At 38.6% G+C, this 17,751-nt stretch overlaps 1 protein-coding gene across 4 annotated transcripts in view; it reads right to left on the bottom strand.

Annotated features, from left to right (window-relative positions):
• The window catches only part of ttc17 (tetratricopeptide repeat domain 17), a 95,052-nt gene that overhangs the window by 42,057 nt on the left and 35,244 nt on the right, over positions 1 to 17,751 (bottom strand). For all 4 annotated transcript variants that reach the window (XM_087996320.1, XM_043705479.2, XM_043705477.2 and 1 more), the window contains 7 exons: positions 13,145 to 13,292; positions 9,843 to 9,982; positions 9,143 to 9,303; positions 6,111 to 6,223; positions 3,662 to 3,814; positions 2,638 to 2,744; positions 42 to 216 (listed from right to left, as the gene is read on the bottom strand). In XM_087996320.1, coding sequence (XP_087852446.1) covers positions 42 to 216; positions 2,638 to 2,744; positions 3,662 to 3,814; positions 6,111 to 6,223; positions 9,143 to 9,303; positions 9,843 to 9,982; positions 13,145 to 13,292 — 997 coding nt within the window. The remainder of the gene's footprint in view (positions 1 to 41; positions 217 to 2,637; positions 2,745 to 3,661; positions 3,815 to 6,110; positions 6,224 to 9,142; positions 9,304 to 9,842; positions 9,983 to 13,144; positions 13,293 to 17,751) is intronic.

Here is a 17,751-nt window from a genome sequence, read left to right on the forward strand (position 1 = left end):
TTATGCAATTTGGCTTTCAGTTAATTAAAAAACAAACTTACCTGTTTGGCATAGTAGTCTGGTATTCCTGATTTCAAGTCTGGTGTATTTTCCAGTTCTTTCACTAGTTGATAAAGCTGTTCATTACTGTGGAAATCTAACATGGAAGAGCAGTCAGGAGGTCTGCCAGCCATGTCTCTATCTTGGTTTCCTGAAGGCATCAGAAATGATCGGACACTAATAAGAAAGAAAGAAAATGTCTCAATCGTTTATATACTCACAATTTAGTAAAATATACCCAAAGGTGAAAGTAAGCTATATGTACATATGATATTAATTAGGATTAGTGTGTTTAATCCTTGTAATTTTCCTGGGTTGTTCCATATATGTTTATATAAGTATATGACACAGGGTAGCAAAGTGTCATCCCTATTTAGGTACATGGTTGACATTACATTACACCATTTTATGAAAATAATTATCAAAGGGTTAGACATCAAGGTCAGCATCGTTGGCCACTCTTAATTGCCCCTGAACTGAGTGGCTTGTTAGGTCATTTCAGAGGGCACTTTTTTGATTAGATTAGATTAGATTACATTACAGTGTGGAAACAGGCCCTTCGGCCCAACAAGTCCACACCGACCCGCCGAAGCGAAACCCACCCATACCCCTACATTTCCCCTTATCTAACACTACGGGCAATTTAGTTTGACCAATTCACCTCACCCTGCACATCTTTGTGACTGTGGGAGGAAACCGGAGCACCCGGAGGAAACCCACGCAGACACGGGGAGAACGTGCAAACTCCACACAGTCAGTCGCCTGAGGCGGGAATTGAACCCGGGTCTCTGGCGCTGTGAGGCAGCAGTGCTAACCACTGTGCCACCGTGCCACCCACTTAAGAGTCCACAAGACATTTGAGCAGAAATTAGGCCATTCAGCCCATCGAGTCTGCTCTGCCATTCAACCACTTCAAAGTGGTTGGCCCATTCTTCTGCTTTCTCCTCATAACCTTGATGTCCTTCACAATCAAGAACCTATCTTTGTCTTAAATATACTCAATGACCTGGTCTCCACATCCTTCTGTGGCAGCGAATTCCAAAGATTCACCACTCTCTGGCTGAAGAGATTTCTCCTTATCTCTGTTCTAAAAGGCCTTCTCTTTAGTCTAAGGCTATACCCCTCGGGTTCTAGTCTCTCTCTAACCAATGGAAACATCTTCCTAACATTCATACTGTCACGGCCAGTATTCTGTAAGTTTCAATTATATCACTCCTCACCCTTCTAAACTCCAAGTATAGACCAAGAGTCCTCAAACATTCCTCATATGTTAAGCTGTTAGTTCCTGGGACCATTCTTGTGAATCTTCTCTGAACATGGTCCAGGGCTGCTACATCCTTCCTGAAATATGGGGCCGGAACTGCACACAATACTCCAAATGTGGCCTAACCAGAGCCTTATAGAAGTAAAACTGTGCCTTTATATTCAAGTTCTCTCGAAATAAATACTATTATTGCATTTGCCTTCCTAACTACTGACTCAACTTGAAAGTTTACCTCAACAGAATCCTGGACTAGAATTCCCAAGTCTCTTTGCACTTCCGATTTCTGAATTTTCTTCCCATTTAGAAAATAGTCCATGCTTCTACTCTTCCGACCAAGGTGGGGATAGGAGGTAAATATTGAATATTTCCTTCTCGATAGGAAATCAGTGAATCAGATTACTTTTATAATTCCAGGATTTATGAATTGAATTTGAAGATCACCAGTTGCTGTACTGGAATTTGAAACGCTATCCCTACAGCATTTGTCTCTGGATTATCAATTCAGTAACGTTACCAATGCACAACCATCGCTCTATTTTTGGAGTTACAAATCACACAACATCAGGTTATAGTCCAATAGGTTTAACTGGAAGCACTAGCTTTCGGAGCACCGCTCCTTCATCTGGTGTTGTGTGATTTGTAACTTTGTACACCCCTGTCCAACACCGGCATCTCCAAATCAGGTCTACTTTTGGACTTTTGAAAACATTTTCTTGAAAGCATTCCTATGTCAGAATTGAATTAACTGACAATTTCACTCCTATACTTTATAAATTCTGAACCATTTCTTTTACCAGTTTTATAATAAGGTGGATGCTAACAGGTTGTTTCTCTTTATGGGTGAATCTAGGGCCAGCAGCATAATCTCACTCATTGATGACACAGATAAGGAGGAATTTCTTCTCTCAGATGACTGTGAATCAGTGGAACCTTTACTGCTGAAGATTGTAGAGGGTGGGTTAAGTATATTGAAGGCTGAGGGAGATAGATTTCTAATCAGTAAGGGAATTGAGAGTTATGACAAAGAGGCAGAAATGTAGAGTTAAGGATTATCACTCTTTGAATGGTGAAGCAAATTTGAAGGTTAAATAGCATACTTCTGCTTCTAGATTTTATGGTTTTATAACATGGTCAAAGCCTTGATATCTCTTGGCAAATTACTTAAAAAAACCCCCAAACTTTTAATAATAGAAAAAAATCAGCATGCATTATTGTTTTGCAGCTCTGCTGTTTTTACAGCAATTACTTACACTTTGCTGCATTTAGTTGTTAAGATGGCATTCCAGTACCTTACAAAATGGTCCAATTTTCAACAACAGTCTCCAAATTCTTACCCAAATCCTTTGTATTCTGGAGGTAGAAAATATGTTGGAAGATCAGCTGCCTTGGGAAGAGTGGGATAAGTGTGTATACAGTCCAATCTTTTTGGCCATAGTATATCCTGGCAACAGAAACAGTGTATGTATAAATATTTCATATTTTAACCATTGTATTTCTTAATGTAATACACCATTTTAACTTGAAAACTGACCAATTTTTTTTCCAAGTAAATTTGTAAAGAATTATAAAAAAGACAGCTTTCTAAACTTGCGGTCATTTCTGAATAAAATAATACTCTAAATTACTTTTTGCAAAACAAGTACTTTTCACGGCCCCGTTCGCAACAAGAGTATATAGGCAATCTGCTAACATAAGCCTGACTACTCCATGTTATAACTAACTGCACTGAAGTATGCAATTGCAAACTGGGGTGATCCCTTCAGCTTTTATTTTTAATTTCCCTGTATGGGGTTTCGGCAATATTAACTGTCTGCACAATATGCTGATCAAAGGAGCAGACAATGCCTTATTATTTCGGGAAGCAGCACAAATGTCTCTACTTCAGAACTGAAACAAAAATGCCATTAGTAAGAATCATTATATCACAGTACAATGGCCCAAGTCTTTTTTACAGCATTTATCACAAAGTCAAATGACTTACTATTAAAATATGGCATTCCTAAACAAAAACGAAACTGAAACAATTTATCAAATTATTTTAAGTAAATTTTTTTGTTGTCTCAAAGGAAGCTTCAGCAACTTTTTCAAACAATGCGGAATAAAAATAAATTAGAACCAAAAAAAAAATCGATTGAGATGTAGCTAGGAAGAAATGAAAAAGTTAATGTTATATGAATAGATTCAAACCAAAACCCAAAGGTTTGGTTTAATCTGAATGAAATCCTGAAGAAAAAGAATAGCACTGAAATTTTTACATACAGGTGTTGGCTTGGAAGATTATCATCCTGGGTCAGGAACAGTGGTTCCATAAGGATTCAGAATATAGGGAGCACAAAACAAAGCCTCACTGCTACTTACATTGTAGCTTGAGAAATCTTTTCCCCATATATTCAACACTGATCGACCTGTTGGTGATGATGGAAATTGCTGCTGTATGCTGTCCCATGTCATATTCATCGTTAACTTCATCTCAACGGGCATCATACTTGAGGTGGAACTATCCTCTCCAAACTGAAAGGAAAAATGCACTTTCACATGTATTTAACTACTTTCTAGACAATTGTGAAAATGTTGGGTCTGTGTAATATTCCAATAATGTAAGAAATACCAAGTACAGATCCACAGTGTGACCCAATGAAACACTTTCTGTGCTAACCCAAACCAGTTAACCCTTCTGAAACAAATGAAATCTTACAGACATCGAAAAGTGAAAGAATAAAAGAAAGTTTGCTATACAGTGATTTTCCACCAATCTGAAAGAGAACTAAAAATTATATGCAAACTATTATACAGAATCCCCACAGTGTGGAAACAGGCCCTTTGGTCCAAGAAGTCCACAATTAGCCTCCGAAGAGTAATCCACCCAGACCCTATTGATGTACATTTACCCTTGACTAATGCACCAAACCTAAACATCCTTCAACACTTTGGGGCAATTTAGCATGGCCAATTCACCTGACCTGCACATCTTTAGATTGTGGGAGGAAACCAAAGCACCCAGAGGAAACCTATGCAGACACGGGGAGAATGTGCAGACTCCACACAGACAGTCGCCCGAAACTGGAATCGAACCTGGGTCCCTAGTGCTGTGAGGCAGCAGTGCTAACCACTGAGCCACCGTGTCGCCTCAAATAGATATAATGCAAGTAGTGAGCAATACAAAAGGAAGAATACCTTAAAATTCTTCAAAAAAAATGATGAGGCTTCCAATACATTTCATTGTAAATTAAGCTCAATTGTAATATTTAAAATCTTAACTGACATCATAAAACAAAAAACAAATTTGAAAGATAGAATTCATAAAAGCCCCAAATGTTGTCATTGCAACAATGGTCAAACAGTCAGCATTTGTCATAATTATCCCATGAAACCGACAGCAATTTCTGCTGCATGGAAACATGCAGAAAGAGTTTCTGTTGAAGCTTTTCATCTTGAATTCATTAGGACGGAAGCACAAGAATACCAAAAACTCAAAGGAACAACAATTTGAAGTGCGTAAGGGTGTCTGATTGGCTGGCGAGTAGACCCTGATTGGTAGAAGTGGATAGATTACCTGGGAATGCCTTTCTTCCAAGCTTTTCTTTGGTTGAAAAATGCACAATGTGTGCACATGTGCTTTCCGCTTGCAAAGGATAGGAACCATGTCACAGAGATTGCTGGATCTTTATGGGAAGCTTTCTTCAAGGTTAGACATGAGTATTGTCTTTACTTTACTTCTGACTGCCAAATTTTGGGCAATACTTTAAAGAAATTATACAACCTTCAAATTCTATCTCGTCGTGCTTCTACATTCTGGAAAGGCAACTTTTAGATAATAACTGCTGTCAAGACCTTCTGTCATTCAGATTTTGTATTTTAATCTAGTTTTATTTTCTTAAGAACAATCTTAACTCAACAAATGTACTTAAAATAGTACTTCTATGACCAAATTTTGGTGACTTTACCATTTGTTTAAATTTTATCAAAATTAATTACTACTTCCTTGCAGTTATCCTGTAGCATTATCCAGAGGTAGTGCTGGAGCGAGACTGGCCTCTGACATTCACACAGTTCTGCAACAACTTAAAAACATTTCATTTAGTATTGAAGAAATACACTACAGTTTCAAGAAAATAAAGTGCAATCCTGATGTTGAAAAATAATGGGACAAATATTTCTAACACGACAGTAGATCTGAAAAATGGTTAAACAGAGAAAATGAAGGTTGGTGAAGGATACAGAACAGGATGCCAACTATAATAGGATTAATATAACTTGGAAATGGGAACAGAAATATAGCTTTACAAATTCACAGATGACAGCAGATGACGTTAGGTTGATTAAAGAGCTGGGCTGATGAGTTGTTCACAATAAGCATCACAGCCGATGAAAGGTGACAGACTAGGGAAGAGAAATAAACAAGCTCTAGTCACTGTGGACATTGCACACCCAGATGAATGGTGGGTACTGACTGCTAGATCAACCACTGTGCTACTGTTTTTGCTGATAATAGTACTGAAATAGCAATCCAGAAACCTTGATTAATGGTCTGGAGACATTAGTTTGGATACTTGCCAGTTCAATAACTTAAAAGTAGCTAATTAAAAAAATCTGGAACAAAACGCAAGTGCAGTAATGGTGACCATAAGCCCTGGATTACCATTTTGAAAAAAGCCTCGAATATCGTGATCTTGCAATGGGTGAAGGAGCTGGAAACAGTGGAAGTGAACTGAAGATGAACAGGTACAACAACATTTTAAGGTGAGCCCAAATTGCTGTCACCTTATATCAAACATAAATTAAACCACTATTTTATTTTAATTTATACCTGTACATGTTCTACTGTATCAAAAAGATCTCCTCTGGTATAGCGCACAGGACGATCCCACTGGCAGTGTAAAATTTGCTGTTTGTTAACCCAACGACAAAGCTGGTGGTTTCCTAAAAAATTAAAAAACAAATTTAACTTAAATATTGATTTTTGTACTATTGAGTAATTTCTTACTGATCCCAATTTTGTCATATCACAAGTTAAAGAATGTTCTGTACATGTTGTACAAAATCTGATCACTTCTCAAGAGGGGTGCTACAGCATATGCGATGAAGCATGTCTCGTTTATGTATATTAATGCAACTTTTGGTATTTTAAATTTTAAAATATAGGCAAATGTGAGCATTGTTTACTTCTTAAAAAATAAATCACCCTTCTGCAAGTGATTAAATCCAGCATTTTGTCAAAAAGCTAGCGAATGTAGAACTCTGTGGTGCTGATGGAAACATGTTTATAGCATTATCTTTATGACAGGTATGGTAAACATGTAAAGCCATCAGCTGTATTTTCAGATCAATTACAGAATCACAAATGTTACAATGCAGGCAGCCATTTGGACTCGTGTCTGCAGCCACTCTCCAAATAAGTCTCACAACTTAGTGCCATTTTCCTGCTTCTTACTCATACTGTTGCACATTATTTTGATTTAAGCTGTGTTCTAGTGTCTTCTTCAATTCCTCAACTGAATATCCCTTCACCACACAGAGGTAGTTCATTCCACTTCCAAACCGCTAGTAGCGCGAAAAGGACTTTTCTCACATCACATTTGTTTATTTTACAACTCACTTTAAATCTACACCCACTTGTTCTCGATTCTTTTACAAGGGGAAACAATTTCTCCCCATCTATTCTATCTAGACCCCTCACTACTTGCAAAATTCTATCCTTCTTCTCTCCAAAACAGACGTCCCAAACTCTCCAATCTATCCACAGACCTGAATTTTCTCAGTCCTGCAACTATTTATGTAAATCTCTTCTGCACTCCCTACAATGCTTTCTTCCAAAAGGTGAGCCCAGAACTGTACACAATACTTCAACTGAAGTCGAACAAGTATCTTACATAAATTCAGCAGAAGGTACACAATAGCCCAATTAACAAAGCCCAAAGTACTGCATGCTTTATTAACTGCTTTATTTCTCCCCATGTTTAAGAATCTGAATGCACGCACACACCCAGGTCACTTCGCTCCTGCACCTCCTTTAGTATTGTATATGCCTTATTTTGTTGCATCTGTCCATGCTTTTCCTACCAAAAGCTCACACTTTCTGGCATTTAACATCATTAGCTGTCTATCCACCCACCTGTATATGTCCAGTTGAGGTTCTACACTGTCTACACTGATACCATTTCCAAGTTTTGCATCATTTGTAAATTTGAAATTGTCTGAACAGTAGAATTAGATCATTAACACAAATCAGGAAAAGCAAGGGTCCTAGTATCTACCCTAATGAACTCCATTACAAATGTTCCTCTGAAAAATATGGATTTGATTATTACTCTGTTCCCTATTTTTGAACCAATTTTGCATCCAGATTGCTACAGTTCCTTTTATTTGACACTCTAAAGCTTTTTTCACAAACCTATTTTGTGCCACTGCATCGAACAATTACATTTTACCTTTTACAAGATTGGCGCATTGCACATAATTACAGTAATTACATTTACAGCATCTCTTAAACCCTTTCTTCTACCTCTTCAAGATCCTCCTGCAATACGATTTACCCTTTCAAAACCCATGCTGATTCTTCTTGAATCAATTCATTTTTTTCTATTAATTAAATCCTGAATAATTATTACCAGAAGCTTTCCCATGACTAAAGTTAAATGACTGGGCTGTAATTGTGGTCTTATCCTTACAAATTTCAAAAGAATTTAGGATGCATACGTTTTTAAAAATTCTGTTCAGAATACAAACTCTGTCTCTCAGGAGAGATTTAGGGAAGTTCAGGGATCAGCTACCTCACAGAAATGTTTAATGTTTGAAACTTCTATGTTTGATTATTGGAATTGAGAAAATTTAGGCTCTCAGATTTGTGAAAAAGCTCACACGGCCAGATTTGGAAAGGACTCATTGAATTATTGCACAATCCACAGCAAATATCCAAGACACTTAGTAAGAAATAAATACACACAGACAGGCAAAGTTTAAACCTGTTTCCTGTCATTATCCATTACAAATACTCAAGTCCAGACAAATAACACCACTTTCTCAACTTTTTAATAGTTCGACTCAACTGACTACCGACAGTTTCTTGCTTTTGTTTTATTTCTTCCTTTGTACAATAAAGTTCTGTTCTTAAAAAAAAACTGCAGTCTTGTGTGATCATACCTTAGTAACAAACCATCACATTAACTAACAAAACAAAAATAAAAATAAAAATTTATCAAGCTTTCATTCTAAGATCTAATTTGGCCAGAAGTACCATTAGCTGGGAGCGTAACACCTGTAAACTATCTTTTTTAAGTTGCCTCCTGGATAATGTACAGATCGTTCTGGTATAACGTGTGTTTCATCAACATGAATTGGCTATAACGCGACTGACAAATTGTCAACCTTCTACTGAGTGGGTACAGTGATTTTGTACAGTGATCCTTTACAGCGCGGTGTTCTATGGTGGGTTTTCTTAGAGTGAGCTCACAGAGGAATGTAACTGTCACGTTATAGCAGAACAACCTGTACCGGCTAATATAACAAGGAAATAAAACAAGTAGCTGCAAAACAGTTTTCAAAAAGAATCTACAAATTAAATAAGTTGGCTCCAATATTTATTATTGTATTCCCCAAAATAATCGCCCTCGTTATCCATTGTCTTGAACAAAGCTAACCAAATTGTTCCAAAAGTTGACAAAATAATTCAAAATTTACATTGTTGAAACTTGGATATTGTAAAATAAATTGATTGTTGCACTTATGCCGATATACAAAGTAACCATCTACCTACAGGCAGCTGCGAAAACGCTCATTTGAGTATGATGACATTTCCGAAACTGCTATTTGATAATTTGCATCAAAAGACAGTGAATTTACCTAGCTGAGTTTCTTTAGCCATTTGTGTTTCATGGATTATATTTCTCAGCAGTTGCTCATCTTGCATAACTTTGTGCTTCTCCAGCAATTCTTGCTGCCTCAGGTAATTATCATGCTGCTTCTGGTATTCCTTTAGTTCATTTAACGTTCGCTGCAAAGATCTAAATACATGAATCATCATATTAAGTTCCAACAATGCAAAAGGAAAATGAAACTAAACATGGGATGAACTTATGAGCAAAACATATAAATTTACTTGCACTGCAAATCAAGATGTTCCCTCTATTGAATGATAAGTACAAAATATCTTTTCTAAGAATATTTTAGTGGAGCTGAAATGATTCACGAATAATGTTCCAGGTTAAACTTATCAAATAACTGTTATGGATACATTTGTTAGATAAGTTGAAGGAGGGTTATTATTCGACTGGAATTACTTGCATCAACTATAAAAGGAAACACTGAACTTCATGATGTTCAGCAGATTCAAATGTTTTCACAGAGAATTAGATAAATAGTTTAAGGAGAAAACATACTGCAGGAATTTGGAGTAAGAGTATGTCAGTGAAACTACAGGATTCCTTTTTTAAAGACTTGGTTCAGACTTTTTGAGCTGACTGGTTTCCTTCTGTACTACACTCTTCTTATAGTACTAGACTAAAACAAAATTGCAACCATGTTTCTCTTAAGCCCATCATACCTGTGCTGTGCCTCCAATTTTTGTTCCAATTTCTGCTGGCACAGGACAGCATGTTTCCTTCTCAGAGCATGTTCAAAACCTGGCCTTATAAGCAATGCCTGATCATAGCATAGCACTGAATGGTTATATTCTCCTAACATCTGGAAAAGAAGAAATTGCAAGTTATATCAATATTTCATCTCAAGTTACTAATAATGCTGAAAAAATGTTCTATACTTGTTTGATACTGATGGTACCATAAAGTACAAATGTTTTCCATTCTGTCCACTGACTACCCTACTTGGTCATTCATGTCATTTGGAACTTACTTTTGACAATCTCTATTTGTCCTATACTGGTCAAAACATTGAATGTTTCAAAGAAATAGTTAGGTGTAGTTCTTAGGATTAAGGGGATCAAAGGGAGTGAGGAGAAAGAAGGAGCAGAGTACGGAGTCTGATCGTACAGACATGGGCTATAAAAAAAGGGGACCAAAAATACTTATTTAAAATGGTATTATCAGATATAAATAGGTTGGCCAAGTTTCATGAGACCAACATAGAATTGACCAAAAACAGTCTGAAATTAATATTTTTCCACAAGGGGTTTGAAATTAGTAATTACATCTGTGGGAAGCATGGAAAAGTCCTCAACGCACATTTGATTGACATGGTGGCACTGTGGGTTAGTGGCACTGCTGCCTTAGAGCTCCAGGGACCCAGGTTTGATTCCAGCATCGGGCAACTGTCTGTGTGGAGTTTGCAAGTTCCGCCTTTGTGGAGTTTGCACATTCTTCTTGCATTGGTGTGGGTTTCCACACAGTGCTCTGGTTTCCTCCCACAGTCCAAAGACGCACGGGCTAGGTGGATTAGCCACAGGAAATGCAGGGTTTCAGGGATAGGGTAGAAAAGTGGGACTGGGTGTGATACTCTTTGGAGGGTCAGTGTAGACTCAATGAGCTGAATGGACTGCTTCACACTGTAGGGAATATTGGAGATGATACATCTACTGCAATTCACAATCTAGAAACAGTAACCTCCACTGATACAGAATACACAAACCACTTCAATCAGCTTTTTAATAGATCAATGGAGTTAAAATTAAGAATACAGCATTGAAAACAGGCAGCCATCCCTATAGGCTGCAGTGCTTCGAATGTTACATGCACACTGATTGGCGTGCTGTTGCTGATCACAGCACTGACTTCCAGTTTCAGAAATCGCTACAGGACAAAGATCCACTCAGAAAAGGGAATGCTGAACACAGGCTGAGAACACTTTATCTCTGTCAAGGTGAAAACAGTCTGGTTGGCAACACTGACTGTAGGAACACAAACCATCCAGAAAATTTTAAACAAACTAAAACCCAATAGATAGTATCAGGGCAACATTGGATTTAAACCATTGAGACAGCAACATCATGTCATTGAGATCTTGGAAACCACTGAAAACAATTACCTGTTGAACTTTTAAATTCTTCACCTCTCTCCATCCTATAATTTGTTTTTATTTGTAGCTACTTGTATTCATGTGATGGGGTGGGTTGGAGAATGGATTTTTCTTTTTAAGAAAAGCTTTACTTGTAGTATTGTAATACATTTTATCCTTGAGTGAACCTTATTGATAAACATATTAAAAAAAAAAGGAGTATCTCTCTGATTTGCATCTCCACATCATGTAGGATTAAGATATGCAAAATTGGAACATAAAATTCACCTCTGTTATACCAGTCTCTGACATGGGAAAAGGGAGGGAATTTATTCACTGCTCTAGACTTGTAGTAACGAGTTTACACTTGAAATCTTTACTTCTGTCAGGACAAGTCGAATTGGTGTATCCATTCCCACTAGGATGCCAGAATTTTTTTTTGAAAGATCCTGTTAGATCAAATGCTATATGATTTGCCTCCAAAGGCAACGCCCTTTTCTTGCCGCAGTGACTATTGGTTAGAGTCATTTATCACATCATACATCTTCAATGACCCTCTTCCATATCTTCGCATACAAGATTAGATTAGATTAGATTAGATTACTTATAGTGTGGAAACAGGCCCTTCGGCCCAACAAGTCCACACCGCCCCGCCGAAGCGCAACCCACCCATACCCCTACATATACCCCTTAACTAACACTACGGGCAATTTAGCATGGCCAATTCACCTGACCTGCACATCCTTGGACTGTGGGAGGAAATCGGAGCACCCGGAGGAAACCCACGCAGACACGGGGAGAACGTGCAAACTCCACACAGTCAGTCGCCTGAGGCGGAAATTGAACCCGGGTCTCTGGCGCTGTGAGGCAGCAGTGCTAACCACTGTGCCACCGTGCCGCCCACTATTAAATATTTCTGTTTTAACTGACCCATTATATTTTTCATTGAATCAATCATGTTTTAACTTTTATTCCTGTTACTTGCAGTAAAAAGCATGGTTTAGCTAATCGCTATTTAACATGTCCTAAAATGTCATGGCTATAGAACTACTAAACCAAAACCAATTAGGATTTCAAACAATGGGGCAAAGAACTGAATTCCAGTTGGAACTCTATCAATCATCAAAATATTAGCCAGTTACAAGTAATCAGTTATTTTTTAATTGCTTGGCAGTACAGAACTTAAAACATTGCTAAGAGTTAAGAGTTTTTCATCTTGCATTTATCAGGGCTGGGTCACAAAAAGAAATGGAAAGGGAATGCCAACATGCACGGCATGAGGAAAGCGCACTGAATACAGTCAATTATAGCGAGCTTGTTAAATTCAGACCAGGCACGCAGATTGTAATTGGTCTGGGTATGACCATAGGGAATGCAGCTGGGATTGGCAATGTCTATAACCCTTTCCTCAATGGCAAAGGTGCAACACATGGATAAATTAATTTTGCATTTAAAGAGCAGGGTCCTGTGTGTGATTAAGATTTTTGTGTGTATGTAAAACAGACAAACTTCAAAATTTATTAATGCATTCCATTTAAAATACCAAAACAAAATGATACAAATGTAATAATTCTCCTTTTAGTTCTGACGACTGATGTTAGGCAACTTAGAACGCAACTGTTGCGTGAGAGATAGACACATCATTTTGGTTCATTTTGTCCTCATTAGCGCAAAGGCAAGAAATCTGGCATCCTGATGATCTGGCAATCTGGCATTTGCTCTGATGAAAAGCTTTGGCAACACATCTCTTTTCAGTAATTCCTAGTATGACAGTTGAATATTTCTGTATGTAAACTATGTCAAATAGAACTGTTGCATAAAACTTTAAGGACCACTAATCACACTAACAAGAATGTAAACAAAATTAAATCAGAAAAATATATTCAGCATACTTACAGCATATATGTTTCCAAGAGTGTAATGACTTGTGAGAAAGTCCGTGGATACATCCAATGCTGCATGAACCAGTATGGCTGCATCTGCTGAGAAATGGGCTCGGTGCAAGACATTGGCCAAATTCATCAATGCTACATCTTTATGTTGCCTGTTTAAAAAAAAGTATATACATATACTATAATGCAGGCATTTCCAAACTTTTGTTTGCTTTAGGGAACCCTTTCCTCCATCATAAAGTTCATGGAAGTTGTTCTTCAGTGTAAAAATATACAAATAACTATGTAGTTTTATTGACCTTTCTTACTGAATTTGAAACTTGTTATTGGTACAGATCGGCTTCTGCCAGGTGTTTAAAAACAGCAGCAACTCTGCACTCAGCAAAATCTCAAGACAAGCTTAGATAGATCACCAGGTACGATGGACCAGCTAACCTTCTGTTCAGTTCCCAGTGGAAAATGGTACACTTGCAGACAAAAAGGCAGACTTCCCCAGCTGTGTGCACCTCATCTGATTGATACATCTCGGATTTAGAAGTTGGTTGGCAAACAATGTTGGGAGCAGAGGCAGTTTGATCAGCCGACCGGTCATTATAAGTTGTGTATAAACAAGTCCTACATATGAGCAGTGGTGCAATGCTTAATAAATAGGTAAGTGAAGTCTGTCATTCATCGACTTTTGATTAATTCCTGACTTATTACTCCACAAAACAGACATCAGATCCCATCAACTTCTTGTTCTGCTCTTCTGATTTAAATATGGCATGCAGGAGAGCATGCACCATTACAGGAAAAGAACTCAATCCCAATTGTCACTCTCAGATCAGGGGGAGAAATTCACTCTCCTTCAATATCAAATGGCAGGAGCCCCATTTATTCTATTCGTGCTTTTTAAAAATTAATTCATGAGATATGAACTTCACTAACTGGGTCAACGATTATTGCCCAACCCTCGATTCTTTCAAGGAGGTCGTGGTTAGCTTCTTGAACCCACTGCAACACATTTGGCATAGGTACAACCACGACACTGGGAGCGAGTTCCAAGATTTTAATTCAGTAACAGGAAGGAAACAGAGATATATTCCTAGGTCAGGATGGTGAGTAGTTTGGAGGGGAACTTGCAGGCGGTGAGATATGAGCTACCCTTATCCTTCTAGATGGTAGCAGTCATTGACTAGTAATGTGCTCTCTAAGAAATCTTGGTAAAATTCAACAGTACACTTTGTAGATGCTCCACTGCTTCTGAGTGTGGAGGGTAGAGAGACTGGAATTTTGTAGACATAGTGTCAGTCAAGCAGGCCTCTTTGTCCCAGGTGGTGTTAAACATCTTTAGTGTTGCTGGAGTTGCATTCATCCTGTTATGTAGGGTGCAATATTTCACACTCCTGACTTGTACCTTAGAGATGATGGACAGGTTTTCAGGTGGTGAGTTATCTGCTGCAAGATTCTTTGCCTCTTACCTGCTCTTGTAGCAACTGTATTTACACGGCTAGTCCAGTTCTTCTTCTGGTTAATGGTGATGCTCAGGATGTTGGCAGTGGAGGATTAACTGATGGGAATGTCAATTAATTTCAAGGGGCAATGGTTAGATTCTCTTTTGATGGAGATGGGAATTGCCAAGCAATTGTAAGATCTGAATGTTACTTACCACTTGTTGCCCAAACTTGGATATTGACCAGGTCATGCAGCATTTGGACATGGACTGCATTATTATTTGAGTCGCCGCTATCAGCGGTCTTCTGAACTTATGATGGAAGGTCATTGATGAAGCAGTTGAAGGTGGTTGGACCTATGACACTACTTTGAGCAATATGTGAAGAAATGTCTTTGAGTTGAGATGACTGACCTCCAATAACCATAGCTATCTTCCTTTCTGCTAAGACTGCCTTCAACCAGCAGAGAGCATTCCACTAATTCCAGTTTTGTTGGAGCTACTTGATACCACACTCAATGAAATACAGCCTTGATGTTGGGGTTAGTAACTTTTACCTCGCCTCTGGAGTTCAGCTCTTTTGTCCATGTTTGAATGGGACTATAATGAGGTGGGACCCTAGCGGAACCCAAACTGAATACTAGTGAGCCGACTGTTGAATTATCAAGTGCCATTTGATGACTCAATTGATGATACCCTCCATCATTTTACAATGATTGAGTAGAATGATGGGTTGGATTTTCAGGCTGGACTTTCCAGTCTTTTGTGTCTAGGGCAAACCTGGTCAATTTCACATTGTCGGGCAGATGCTAGTGCTGTAGACGTATTTGCACAGTTTGGCATGGGTGTGACAAGTTCTGGAAACACATGTCTTCAGGACTATTGCTGGAATTTTGTCCAGGCCCATATCTTTTGTACAGACATGCTGGGCTCCTCCAAATGGAACATGGGGCTACTTGTGGAACCTTCTCCTCCAGTGACTTAATTATCCAACATCATTCACAACTGCATGTGGCACCACAGCAGAGTTTAGACGTGATCAATTGCTTATACCATTTAGCAAGCAGTTCTGTTTGGTAGTTTCACTAGGTTGACACCTTATTTTTAACCCTTCACTGAACTGAGATTGATTCCCACTTTTGACATCAGGTCAGAGTCGGGGAATATTCTGAGCCATGAAGTTCAATATTGTATTGGAGTACAATTCTGCAGTCTTATAGTGCTAAATCTGTGAAATTTATCCCACTTAGCACGATCATTGTGGAACACATGATGGAGGATGCCTGCAAAATGAAGACAGAAGTTCACCTCCACAAAGACTGTGCAGTGGTCACCCTTACTGATACTGTCATGGACATATGAATCTGCAGCAGATAGATGGATGAAGATGAAATGATGCATGTTTCTTCCCCTTGTTAGTTCCCTCACCACTTGCCACAGGCCCATTTAACAATTATGCCCTTTCAGACTTACCAGTTATTCAGTAGTGATGCTGCTGAGCTTTCATGATGGACAGAGTATATTCTGTGCCATTGCCAGTCACCATGCTTCCTCCAAGTACTATTCAAAATTGAAGAGCACTGATTCATCAGTTGAAGGCAGAGTCGTAGATGTTTATAAACCAGTTTCCTTCCCCAGATTGATCTGATTCTGTGAGACTTCATGGAGTTTAGAGACAATGCTGAGGGGGCCCATGGCACCACCTCTGCTGGTTTTGGGCTGCTTGTGGAACAGGGATGGAGATATCTGGGATTGGTGTGAAAGGAATGATGTCACGAATATGATGATGTCAGGCTGTTACTTGACTATCATGTGAGATAATTCTAATTTTGGCACTAGCCTCCAGATGATGGTAAGGAGGATTTTGCTGGGTCAACAAAGATTAAGTTTGCCCTTATGAAGATGGTCTGTTCAGTTCCATTTTTTTTGAGACTTGTTAGCAGCTGATGCAACTGAATGTTGGCTCATTTCAGAAGACAGTTAACCATGTTGGAGTCAACAACTATCACCTTCAAACTTTCAGTACATGGTCCCCCAGGTCTCTGTTGCTGCCCATTTCATCAGAGTTTTCCTGAAGTCTGATTTTATCATTTCCGTTTACTGCGTGGCACGGTGACTCAGTGGTTAGCACTGTTGCTTCACAGTTCCAGGGACCCGGGTTTGATTTCTGTCTCGGGCAATTGTGTGGAGTTTGTATGTTCTCCTCGTGTCTGCGTGGGTTTCCTCCAGGTGTTCCGGTTTCATCCCATAATCCAAAAGTTGTGCAGGTTAGGTAAATTGGCCATGCTAAATTGCCAAATCAGGGGTAAATATAGGGTAGGGGAATGGGTCTGGATGGGCTACTCTTCGGAGGATCGGTGCGGACTTGTTGGGTTGAAGGGCCTGTTTCTAATCAAACATTGCTGTGGATCTAGAGTCACATGCAGGCAGACAAGGCAAGGACAACCGTTTTCCTTCCCAGAGAACATTAGTGAACCAAATGGACTTAGACATTTAATTGAAGAATTTTTTAAAAAATGAATATAATTCCACCAGCTGCTGTGGAATTTGAAGCCAGGTCCCCATACCATCTCCTGGGTTTGTTGATTACCAGTCCAATGATTTCACCACTGTACCACCACCATCTCTAACAGAGTCTGTCGTCTTACGATTAATCCTGTGCAGGCTTATGTGACGTACACTGCACTGCACAAATTAGGAATCATGCAGGAAATTTTACTGCATAACAGGAATTTTTTTTTAAAAATTCCTTCAGGAAGAAGCAGACCCTTGAAACCATCTGAAAGACTCCAGTTGAGAACTCCTGACGTAATTAATTTCTACAAGAAAAATCACAGGCCTCACATTCACTTACCATGGTTATAACAGTTTTTTTTAAAAAGTACCTTGAATCACTGAATAAAATTATACACTTGGTCTCTGCTCTCATAAATCATTATCAGGTTTTGTTGCACAATGAAAGAATAGGTACAAAATAAATGATGCAGTTATTTATGAATGGACATATTTTTAATGAGTAGAAGTCCAAAATTATGCTTTGTCTGTTGGCATCACATGCAAGCACACATTTTTTCCCTACATCTTCACATTTGGATTTTTCAACGAGTATATGGAACACAGGCAAATCTAGAAGAGTACAGTATTTGATTCCTTTCCACCTGAAGCTTTTAAAGATGCCA

This window comes from Chiloscyllium plagiosum, unplaced genomic scaffold, assembly GCF_037043375.1.
Source record: "Chiloscyllium plagiosum isolate Xiang-an unplaced genomic scaffold, Cpla_swu_hap1 HiC_scaffold_18, whole genome shotgun sequence".
NCBI lineage: Eukaryota > Metazoa > Chordata > Chondrichthyes > Orectolobiformes > Hemiscylliidae > Chiloscyllium > Chiloscyllium plagiosum.